The 12,199-nt window shown below is 41.3% G+C and overlaps 1 protein-coding gene across 1 annotated transcript in view; it reads right to left on the minus strand.

Annotated features, from left to right (window-relative positions):
- Positions 1–213: 213 nt before the first annotated feature.
- The window catches only part of C3H1orf141 (chromosome 3 C1orf141 homolog), a 70,682-nt gene continuing 58,696 nt past the window's right edge, over positions 214–12,199 (minus strand). Inside the window, exons 8-10 of the mRNA XM_049875547.1 lie at positions 10,897–10,989; positions 8,317–8,473; positions 214–277 (exon numbers count right to left, since the gene is read on the minus strand). Of these exons, the coding sequence (XP_049731504.1) occupies positions 214–277; positions 8,317–8,473; positions 10,897–10,989 (314 nt within the window). The remainder of the gene's footprint in view (positions 278–8,316; positions 8,474–10,896; positions 10,990–12,199) is intronic.

A 12,199-nucleotide genomic window follows, 5' to 3' on the forward strand; every position in this document is an offset into this window, starting at 1 on the left:
CACCGAACCAAGGAGCCAAATCCCATGGGGTGTTTGGTTGTACATAAGCAGCCTCACCAGCTATTCATTTTTTTCCAGTTGATGGAAATATATATATATATGTATGTATCACAAGACTTTTGCCAATTCTTACTAGCGTACAGTGATTGCATTAATCAGCTGTGTGATACTGGAATTTTTGAGTACAAAGAAAGCATTTCATAGATGTGAGATCTAGATCTTTGAAGAAGGAGTACCAGCTGGCGGGTGCTGTTGGCTCTGAGGAGGTGTGATGAGGCTGATTATGCAAATGTGGGAAAAATTGAAAACTGCATTTAACTGCTGCTATGGGAAGGACCTGCTGATGTTGGCTGGGGTGAAGAAGCATTGCCGCGTTGATGACAACAGCAGGCAGTCAAGAAGGGGCATTTCCTTCTTTCTCCTCCAGCCTTGTAGTCTCCCTCTGGTGCCACCTATGGCAAAGCAGAAATGTGGTTTGCAGACTATAAACACCAACTTCACACAGTTGAATACAGAAAGGTAGGTTGGAGCTAAGAGACGATACTTAATGACTGGTACACCTATATTAGTACCTCAGAAACCTAGCAGCCATCCTCAATGCCCCTCTCTTCTCACCTGCCATATACAAAAAAAAAAAATTTTTTTTTTTTTTTAGGTCCTAAATATCTCTCAAGTTTGAACAGACTGTTGCACCTCGTCCCTCCCCAAGACTACTGCAATGGCATCCTGACTAGTCATAGGGCCTAGATTACTGACCCCTCCAATCCATTTTCTAACCAGCAACCACTGATTTGTAAACCTGAGGATCTGATCATCAGGATAAAATCTATTGCTGATTTCACAACATTCCTTTTGGCTCTCCCGGCTCTTCTCATATGTGATTTCTCTAGTTCCTCAAATACATCCTCTCATTTCTGGATCCTTGTACGTACTCATCATTCTAACTTGCAGATTAATCTGCCATCCCTACAAATCCTACCTCCCTCCTCTGGATAACTCCTTTAAGTCTCAAACAAAATAGATAATCTTCAGCGAGGCCTTCCCTACCCCCAGACTGAGATAACACCCATTCCTACATACTCCTGAAGCATGTCTTCTGTCTGTACCATTCCCCTGGCCAACCACATTCAGGGAACAATGCACAGGCTGTTGTTTACCTCAGATAGTTGCTATTGGAATGTAACCAAAACCAAACCAAGCCCGTTGCCACTGAGTTGATTCTGACTTATAGCAATCCTATAGGACAGAATACAACTGCCCCATAATGTTTTCAAGGAGTAGCTGGTGGTTTTGAACTGCTGACCTTTTGGTTAGCATCCAAGCTCTTAACCACTGTGCCACCAGGGCTCTATACTCAGAACACAGGCTTCAAAATCTTAAATTCTGTGCTCAAAATCCAATGGTGCATAAAAGTTTTATAAAGAATCTTTTTCGATGCTGCCTTGTTGATGTTTTTAGCTGCTGTCGAGTTGGCCCTTGACTCACTGCGACCCCATACACAACTGAACAAAATGCTGCCTGGTCTTGCGCCATCCCCATAGTCAGTTGTGGATTGGACCATTGTGATCCATAGAGTTTTTATTGGCTGATTTTCAGAACTAGATTGCCAGGACTTAATTCCTAGTTTGTCTTAGTCTGGAAGCTCTACTGAGACCTCTTTGGTATCATAGCAACATGCAAGTGTCCACTGACAGGTGTTGGCTACAGATGAGATGCATTGGCCAGGAATTGAACCCTTTTCTCCCACTTAGATGGTGAGGCTTATACCACTGAATCACAGATGTCCCCACCTGCTCTGTCTAAATTAGATAAATACCTTCCAGACTTTCTCCTCCCAGTCTTTCCCAAATCAGCTAAAGAAAACTGTTCCAGTTGCTTAGACCAAAAACCTGGAATCACCTTTGACTTCTCTCTCTCACAGTCCACTTCTAACCTTCAGCAAACTCCATGAGCTCTCTCTTTAAAATATATCTATATTCCAACATTTTATTACTACCTCAACTAGCATCCTAGTCTAAGCCACGATCTCTTGCTGAAATACTGTAATTGTCACCATGACCTATCTGCTTCTGTCCCTGCTTCACTTTTCCCTATCAATCCTTTATTCTGAAAGCACGAAGAGTAACCTTTTATGAAATAATTCAGGTGTCACTTCTCTGATCAGAACCCTCAAATGACTTTCCATCTCACTCTAAAATCCGAAGCCTTACAGTGGCCTGCAAAACCGTACATAATCTAGTTTCTTGCTACTTCTGTGATTTCATCCTCTACCCCTTTCCACCCCACGTCACTCCACTCCAGCCATAGTGGCCTCCTCGCTGTTCTTAGAACACTCCAAGCACATTGTACCTCAGGGTCCTTGCACTTACTATGCTCTCTTTCTAGATTTCTGTTCCTTTAAATACCCCCATGGTTCACCCTCTCATTTAATTCAGGTCTTAATTCAGATGTCACTTTATCAAAGCAGTCTTCTCAACACTGATGAAATAAAGAATAAATGGAGAGCTGTACTGTGTTCATTGACTGGAAAAGTCAATATTGTTAAGATGTCAGTTCTCTCCAAATTTATCTATAGGTTTAACATAATTTCTATGAAAATTTCAGAAGGCTTTTTTTTTTTCAGAGATATCAACAAACTGATTCTAAAATTTATATGGAAAGGCAAAGTAGCTAAAATGTCCAAAACAATTATAAGAAGAACAAAATTGGAGAATCTATGCTACCTAATTAAAGCTATACTAAAAATGAACAACTGGATGTCCATTTGCAAAAAATAAAAATAAAAAAGAGCCTCAACACATACCTTACACATTATACAAAATTTAACTCAACATGGATCATAGATTTAAATTGAAAACCTAAAACTATACAGCTTCAAAAAAAAAAAAGTATGTGTGAGCTTGGGTATGGTAATGGATTTTTAGATACAACATCAAAAGCACATTCCATAAAATAAAACACTGGTAAACTGGATTTTCTCAAAGTTAAAAACTTTGTTCAGTAAAGTCAATGTTAAGAGATTTAAAAAGCCACAGACCAGTGGAAAATATTTACAAATCACATATCTGATAAAGAACTTGTATCCAGAATATGTAAAGAATTCTTACAACTCAACAGTTAAGAAATGAACAACCTAATTAAAAATGAACAAATGATCTAAATAGGCACTTCACCAAAAAGGAATGCAGTTGGTAAATAAGCACATGAAAATATGCTAAAATCATTTGTCTTTAGGGAAATGTATATTAAAACCACAATGAGATACCACTACACGTCTGTTAGAGTATATGTCCACAAATTCTTGATACTCTTCTCTCGAGGAGAGGGGGCTTAATTTTCTTCCCCTTCAGTGTAGCTGGACCTAGTGATTTGCTTCTAATGAACAGAGTATGGAAAAAGAAAACACACACACACAGTAACTTTACAGTAGAGAAACCTGGCAGATGCCACCTTAACCAAGTGACCAAGGTTAATATCACCTGTACTAAGTTATGTTGTTAAACTTTTACTATGTGATATGATGTGATTAAAAAGGCATTTCACTTTTGCAGTGTTCTTCCTTCAAATCCATAACCCCAGTCTAATCATAAGGGAACATTAAAGAAACCCAGGTTGAGGGACACTGTACAACATACTTGACTAAGTACTCTTCAAAATTCTCAAGGTCATAAAAAAACAAAGTCTGGAAAGCTGTCACAGATCAGAAGACACACAGGAGACATGATGACTAAATGGAATGTGGTATCCCAAACTGGAACCCGAAACAGAAATAGGGCATTAGTGGAAAAACTGGTAAAATCCAAATGAAGTCTCTAGTAAAAATGTAAAAAATGATTTTTTTAAAAAAAGGTCTTCTTTGACCATTCTATCTAAAATATCACACTTCCTGTGCTGTCTGTCCTCTAACCCTGCCTCATATTTCTTCTTAGCTTTGCCATCTCTTGACTATTTTATATTTGTTTATTGTCTTTCATCTCCCAATAAAATATTAGCCCCATGAGCAGAGGCAAATCCAGGTTTTATTGGTCCTAAAGCTTTTGTGAGCCCTCTTTAAGAAAAAGAACCCAAAATTGAGAATACAAAATGAAGTATTGTAATCTCGTAGCATCAGAAGCCACCTAAATTCATTAGGAGGGTTGAGTGAGAATCAGGATCAGCCCAAAGCTGATCCCTCTGAGGTAGAGGTCAGATGGTGAGTTATCAGCTGAGCACTTAAACCTTTGTACCACTAGGGCTCCTTTAAAAACCAAAAACCAAACCGGTTGCCATGGAGTCAGTTCTGACTCATAGCAACTCTATAGGGCTTCTTAAGCATGCTAACTAAGAAAAAAAAAAAAAACAACCCATAGCGATCAAATCAATCCTGAATCAGAGAGACCCTGTAGGACAGAGTAGAACTGTCTATAGTTTCCAAGGGTGTAACCATTATGGAAGCCAACTGCCACATCTTTCTCCCACAGAGCTGCTGGTGGGTTCGAACTGCTCACCTTTGAGTTAACAGCTGAGTATTTAACCACTGCACTACCAGAGCTCCATGAATTTTGTAAGATGTTGTAGAGAATTGACTAACCCACAGGGGAAAATGAGCCATCAGGGGCTGGCAGGACCGAGTCTTAACTTGTGAAGACACCAGCTCTAGTGGCTAGTGATCAGGGAAGGCTGCACAAGAAGTTCATGAAGGACAGAGTCCTTTTAGCTTATGACCTGACCCCAGGGGGCTAGGGGCAGGGGCAGGGGAGATGCTGGCTAGTCTGAAGTGCAGGGAGTTGTGCAGACTCCTGAGCCTGTGGCTGGTACCCAATGACTTGGACCCAAGTGGCCATGGATAAGGTCTGACCTAACTCTGGATGGTTAGGGTCAGAAAGGAAGTGCCACGGAAAAGGCTGGCAAGGAGGAAGTGATAAAGGTGAGTTTTCCCACCTTGCTCCTTTAATAGCTCGCATCGAAGCAGGCTCCTCTTGATGACTCTGGAAAGGCCAGTGTAGTTGAAAATCACAGAGCTGTATATACGTCCACATTGCCTCATTTATTCTACTTAGGGTTGATATTCAGTAGCAACACACCAGTATGGCCACCCTGTAGTTAGAATATTGAAATATTTCTCTAGAAATTGGTAAACGTATCTTCCCCAGGTCCCCCAAGACTTGACTTTTTGCCATGGTTACACGAGCCTCCCCCTCTGGAATCCCCCACACTTCCCCACAACCTAGCAACCAAGGGAGTAAGTCTAGGAGTGCTATTTCATTGCAGCCATAGAGTTTGTTCTCACTGGTCAGTGCCTGCGCTGTGCTTGTGGTTCAATCTTCGGCAGGTAACCCCTGGTTTTACTAAGCAGTCACCATTGCTGCAGGGAAGAAACCAGGAACGGGGAGAAGGCCTGGTCTCACTCTCCTGGACCCTGTGGACTAGCCTAGGAATAGAGTAATACAGATCACCTTTTGCTTAGATTGAATGCTCTTCCAGCCCTTCCTAGTGTTGAACCTGCCCAGAGTGGAGGATTGGACAGGTAGTCAGCAGAAACCAAGTCTTTTCTTGTCACTGTTAAATTCCTAGTACCTAGCACAATTACGAAGCCCTGATGACACAGCAGTTCCCTGACTGCTAACCAAAAGGTCAGCAGTTTGAATCCACCGGCCGGCCACTCCTTGGAAATCCTATGGGGCAGTTCTACTCTGTCCTATAGGGTCACTATGAGTCAGAATCAACTCAGCAGCAATGGGAGCACAGTTATAGAACATAGAAAACAATAAACATTTTTGATTAAAAAATTGAAACAGTAAGGAAGAAGAAATTTAGGACTTTAAAGTGCTAGATCTGGTAGAGTCATCTGAAATCTTAGGAAAAAAAATCATTTAAAATTTTCCCCTTTCTGTAGATGGAAAATCTGAGACCTAGAGATGTTACTGCAAATCCCCGGGTTCCAGCCGCCTGCCTCAAAGCCAATACTGAGACAGGAGGAGGTAAGCAGTAAGAAGGCTTTATTGAATACCAGTATTCAAGAGACCGGGGGCGGGGGGGGGTAAATTTCTCCCAAATTCTGTCTAATTCTAAAGAGCTAGTGGGAGAGTTTTACAGGGGAAGGGTCAGGGCTACCTAATGTTTTGATCACGCAGTCCACAGATGGTCTTATACATCACAAAACAACTACAAGAAACTCTTTATTAAACTAAAGACGTGCATGTCAGACATCTGGACTCTAATCAGTATGTTTGTAAGAGGCTGAAAAAACTCACATAAGAATCTCTCGGCTAGTGGAACTGTTTTGCCACGTCCACTCTGGCTGAGATAGGGAGCAAGAAAGGAAGTTGTAGGTTAAGAAAGTCAGGCAGCTTTTCTAGCTGCCATCTTGTAGGCTGAAGGCCATTTCTCAAGAGGACAAAGAAGAGAAGAGAGACCAAGGCCCCAGGAGCTGAGAGAGCACCACACCCCTTTGGAAGAGACCGGTGCAGCTGGTGCAATAAAAAAATGCTTTTAGAGATTACTTAGAGCATCGTTATGGCGTCAGTTATGTCGAGTTCTCAATCACCCATCATGAATAGGAGAAAACATGTTGTAAGGTATTAGAGTGTTTGTTACGAGTAGAACAGGCTGCTCAGCCATATCTTGAACAGAACCTGCATCATTTTCTGAAGACTAAAGATTAATCATAGCTTATGTAGCTATACTAAAACAAACAAGAAAATATATTCTCTCTAATGTTAAAACACTGGAGAAAAACTATTTTCTCTACTTCAGAGAGTTGAGGGTCAGTCTTGCTTGAACCATCCTGAGTTAACAGAACTGGCTGTAGCATACTGGCCTAAAAAAAAACAAAAAAACAAACCCAGTGCCATCAAGTCAATTCCGACTCATAGCGACCCTATAGGACAGAGTAGAACTGCCCATAGAGTTTCCAAGCGCCTGGCGGATTCAAACTGCCGGCCCTTTGGTGGTTAGCAGCCACAGGACTTAACCACTACGCCACCAGGGTTTCCATCTTGGCCTAGGGGTGGATTAGCCAATAGGCAAGGTAAGCATGGTGCTTACCTTGCTTACCAGATCATCTGTAGTGAACAATTTCACATTTTTTCACCACATCAAATATTCTCCTTCTAGAAATGGCTGATATCTGTCTCTCTCCCAATCCTACAGCACCTTCCTACAAATCAAAACCTCTTTGCAAATTTACAATCCCTGACAGGGGGTCGATGACCCAGTAAGCAAGGTAAGCACAGGCTTACTTGTGTTTACTTACTAATCTGTAGTGAACAATTTCACGTGGGTTTCACTACAAAGATCACATGGATTCACATGAGTTTCACAGCAAAGATATAGTAAAACCCATGTGAAATTGTTCACTATAGATTAATAAGTACGCACAAGTAATCCCATGCTTACCTTGCTACTGGGTCATCCGCCCTGTTGTGGCCTTTTTTTATCTCCAGCCAATGTTCTTTTCACGGCACTGAAAAGTAACCCCACTTTGAATTTCTCACAGCATGGATTCAGAGGTGACCAATGTGCCCTGGCCACCCACACGGGAACTGGAAATTTTAAGAAACACTTATGAGAGGAAGTACTCTCAGGTAACAGCTGCAACTGTTTTTGTTTTCCTCCTATTTCCAGCTGCAACTGATTTTTCTTTCCTCTTCTTCCTGGAACTGGTGGGCAGGGTGAGGTCAGCAGTTTAAGCAGAGCGGGAGAGTTTGAAACAGCTCCTGTGGAGCGCACACGGGGAAGTCAACAGAAGTTAAATGAGAAGATTGCCAGGGGCTGGGAGAACAGGGTTAAATGGGACCTACTCAGCATGGTGAATGTATTATCTCAGCAATACTGGCAACCCACTAGACCAACATTTCTGAAAGTGTGTTCCACAGAACACTTGCCTTAGAATCTCCTGTGGAGCTTACAAAAAGTGTCCATTCCTGGGCCCACACATCCCAGGCCTAGTAAATCAAAATCTCTGAGATGGGCTCAAGAAATCTACATTTAAAGCAAGCTTCCATTATGTACCCTTGAGTTTGGGAAACATTGTTCTAGACCAGTAATCCTCAAAGTGTTGCCCCTGAGGTAGGGTCCAGCAATCTGTTTTAGCAAGCCCTCCAAGTAATTGTGATGTGCTAACATTTTTTTTTACAGTTTGAGAACTGTTACCCTAGACTAAGATTCTTAAGGTAGGCCCCTTGGCAGTCTTATTCACTGTTACTCCAGCACCTGGCCCAGTGTTTGATACACTACATGATATGTCCGAAATCTAGGTGTGGTAATGAGGAACATTGATGGTAGGGGAGAAACAGCGTTGGAGCGTGGCTTAGAGCAGTGCTTCTCAAAACTTACCATGCAAACAGATCACTGGGAGATTTTGTGAAAACGCTGATTTTATTAAAGGCTGCTTTAGTAACTCTGGGATAGAGCCTAATATCCAGCATGACTAACAAGTTCCCAGGTGAAGCCCATACTGCTGGCCCAGGACCACGCTTTGAGTGGTAAGACCCTAGGAAACAGGCCGTAAGGCCCATGAGGAAGTGACTTCAGGGGCCACTGCAGACAGCATTCTAATGACTAACAATGGGGTCTGGTTTGATTAAAAGCAAATGAGATTATAGTTTAAGGAGTACCGAGTTTCTGTTTGGGGTCAATGTAATTAATGTCACTGAATTGTACACTTAGAAATGGTTAAAATGACAAATGTTTTGTTATGTACATTTTACCACAATAAAATGAAAAAAAAGAAAAGCAAATGAAATTAGAAAGATGATAGACTTGGAATTAGGGACACCCAGACTGGGGAATGGGACACAGGGGGTTGCCACACGTAGTTGGGATGGGCTCCGTGGCAATAAGGTGTTCCCCTCGTTCCCCGCCCCCCCCCCCCCCGTAAGCTAGAGAATGACGAATAACTTCAAAGGACTGGGAAAGGGGGAGAAGTGAAAGGGAAAACTACAATGATGCAGGTGCAGGAAATTCTTTTTAAAAGGCTTCTTTTTGTAACCAGCAGATAAGCAAGGAAACCAGAAACTTCAAAGGTATGTTAGGGGAATTGGAGCATTAGCTGGTAAGGAGGAAGAAGAATAGATATAGTCTAGGTTGTACTGTACTCTTCAATACAGTAGCCACTAACCATATATGACTATTTAAATTTTAATTTTAATTAAAATTCAGTTCCCCAGTCACCTTACACCAGGTTCTCAACCAGGAGTGATTCTGTCTCCCAGAAGACACATGGCAATGTCAGGAAACATTTCTGGTTGTTAAATTGGGGATGGAGGCCAGGGATACTACTAGACACCCTGTAACGCTACAGTGAAGCCTCGCATAACAAAGAATTATTCAGCCCAAAATGTTAGTGGTGTTGAAGTTGAGAAACTCTGCCCTAGAAATATTTTAAGTGCTCAATAACCACGATGAGGCTGGCAGCTACCATATTGAATGGCATAGAACATTTCCATCATTGCAGAACGTTCTATTGGACAGTTCTGGTCTAGAAAATCTTCAAGGTCCTTTTAACCTCTAAAGTCTAAGCAGATCTGTGAAAGAAAAGAGGAAAGGGGCAAGATAGTAAGGATGCTGAGAGAGAAAAATAAAGAAAAGGAGCAAAATAGAACTGTCTTTAGAGGCATCTAGTTACCGATTGTTGGCACTAAACGTACGTAGTTAATATCTGAAACAGCCCATATTTTGATTCTGGACTTATTGTTCACACAAAAGTGTAGTGTTTGAATCAAATTAGTTATTGGCTCTCTAGGCGTGTTGACAAACTAAATGCCACCTTGGAATCTTTGCCATTGTGCACTACTTGCCTGACCAGCCCTTTGTCTCTTTCTTCTTGTTATCCCACTGCTATAGTCCTATACATGCACAGTCCCACTTCTTTTCTGGGCAGAGAAAATACATAAAGAAGATTTTCTTTAGAGTCAAATGAGCGGCAAATAGGATTTACATGTAATACTATCCTCTCAGCTTTAATAATAGCTGCTTTTGATTTTCCCTCTGAGTACTGGAATAAAACACCGTCCAGCTAAGACCAAACCTGTGTCCAATTCTGGGTACCTGACTCCTGGAAAAAATGAGATACTTCTGGTGTCTTTAAATAACTGAATGGATTTCAGGATGAAGAAATGTTAAATATATATGAAAACCCACTGCCGCTGAGTCAATTCCAACTCATAGGGACCCTATAGGATTTCCAAGGCTGTAAATCTTTATGGAAGCAGATTGCTACATCTTTCTCCAGAGGGTGGAGCAGCTGGTGGGTTTGAATCACTAACCATTTAGTTAACAGCTAAGTGCTTTACCACTGCACCACCAGGGCTCCACTAAATATATACATACATCCAGTACTTGGAGGTAAAAAAGGTGTCCTTTCAGTGGAGTGCTAGGAATTGTCTCATGGATGTTCAATGAATTAATTAATTCTATAAGGTTGTGCACCTTTGATTGACTTTCAAGTCAGGGGTAGAGGTTAACTTGTAGGAAACCAACAGTAATGCAAATGATCCTTGTCCATAGCAATGCAAGTGAATTTTATCTGTAGACATTTGACTGATTTCCATCTGATAGAAAGATAACCCAAATTTTACAATTTTTTGTCCTGTGGCCCAAGTATTTATTATCACATTAATTTTAGCATTCTTTTTACTGCCTTGACTGTATACATCATCCTCCTTTTCCTTTGAACTAGTTTTAACATCTTACTCTTTCCTTATTAATTAACAAGTTGAATAAAATATTTGACACGTGTTCATTTTATATTTTTATGAGACTCATGCTTTTTTAACTTTTTAAAGTTATACTTAGAAGGAATCTAACCTGGCCAGGTATTGTTCCTGTATCAAATGCAGTGGATGAAGTGGGTGAAATGGAAGCCACAGATTTTCAACTTACTGTAAGAACTTCCTAACAATTTTTGCTAAATACCTTCCACTTGACGCTCAGATTTACTCATTACCATGCTCTGTGCTCTGGAAGGTTGACTTCTATAGATCATATCTCTTATCCCAGGGTTGGAACCTGTAAGGCAAGAAAGGTACCTAGGGCACAAATTTTAAGTAGGCTGTCTTAGGCTGGGTTCTCAAAGAAGCAAAACCAGTAATGCGTATAAATATCTACGTAAAGAGATTTTTTTTTTTTTAAAGAGATTTACACAAATACTAAGAAACAAGTAATACTTAAATATTGATTGTAGAGGCTGAAATGTCCCAAACCCATAGGTCAGGCTGGAGGTGTCTCCTGACTCACGTAGCTGCAGGGGCTGGCGAACCCAAGATTGGCAGGGCTCTTGCTTACAGGCTGCAAAGAGCAACAAGTCCTTAGATCGCAGGATCAGCTGGCAAGACCACAGGTAGGCTGCTAGCTCAAGTCCCAAGAACCAGAGGTCAGATGAACAGGGGCCAGCTGCAGTATCTAAAGTGAGCAAAAGTTTGACAGCCTTGCTAGAATGCCTACTTAATATTTGATGCAGGCCACACCCCCAAGGAAACTGTTACAACTGATTGGCTACTCAGCAGATCCCATCCTGGAGGTGATCACATTATATCAGATTTCATCATGGAAGTGATCTCATCATCATGGGACTGCCACACTACATCATAACTGCCAAACCACTGAGAATCATGGCCCAACCAAGTTGACACACAACCTTAAAGATCACAGAGGCACTGACTCTCAGTGCCGAACCTGTACTTGCACAAAACTTAGAGTGTCTCCTTAAATTTGGTGTTCTTGGCACCTCTCGAGCCCCAGTCTAGTCCCAGCCCAGTCTTAACCCCTGACTTTTTTGCTGAGTTCAGTCAATGGAAGGCACTATAGGTATAAAAAGGCAAGAGAAGAATGAGGTTATGCTATTTATTACTCCAGCTTCCTCTCTGTGGTATTGCTATGGGGTGGTACCACATACTTTTCTCTGTATCTGGATTCTTCTAATTACTCTTTCCCTTCAGCCCTGTGGACCAGGGGTGGCTACTAGCTCTGGGGCACTACACTATCCCTTGTAGTTTCCCTCCACCTGACTGATACCTTGGTAAATATTCCCAAAAAGTATGTATATATATCTCTATATAGTTTTATTGCTGTAAGTACACATAGCTATTTATCAATATACATTGATCATTACTGTTTTGTCTCATTTGTGGTTTGGTTAGAATTTTCTCATCAGCTTTCCCTGGACTCTGTGAGCCTTTTCAATCAGGATTTTTTTTTTTTTTTCCTTTAATCCTAGAGA

The sequence above is a fragment of the Elephas maximus genome, chromosome 3, assembly GCF_024166365.1.
Source record: "Elephas maximus indicus isolate mEleMax1 chromosome 3, mEleMax1 primary haplotype, whole genome shotgun sequence".
Classification (NCBI taxonomy): Eukaryota; Metazoa; Chordata; class Mammalia; order Proboscidea; family Elephantidae; genus Elephas; species Elephas maximus.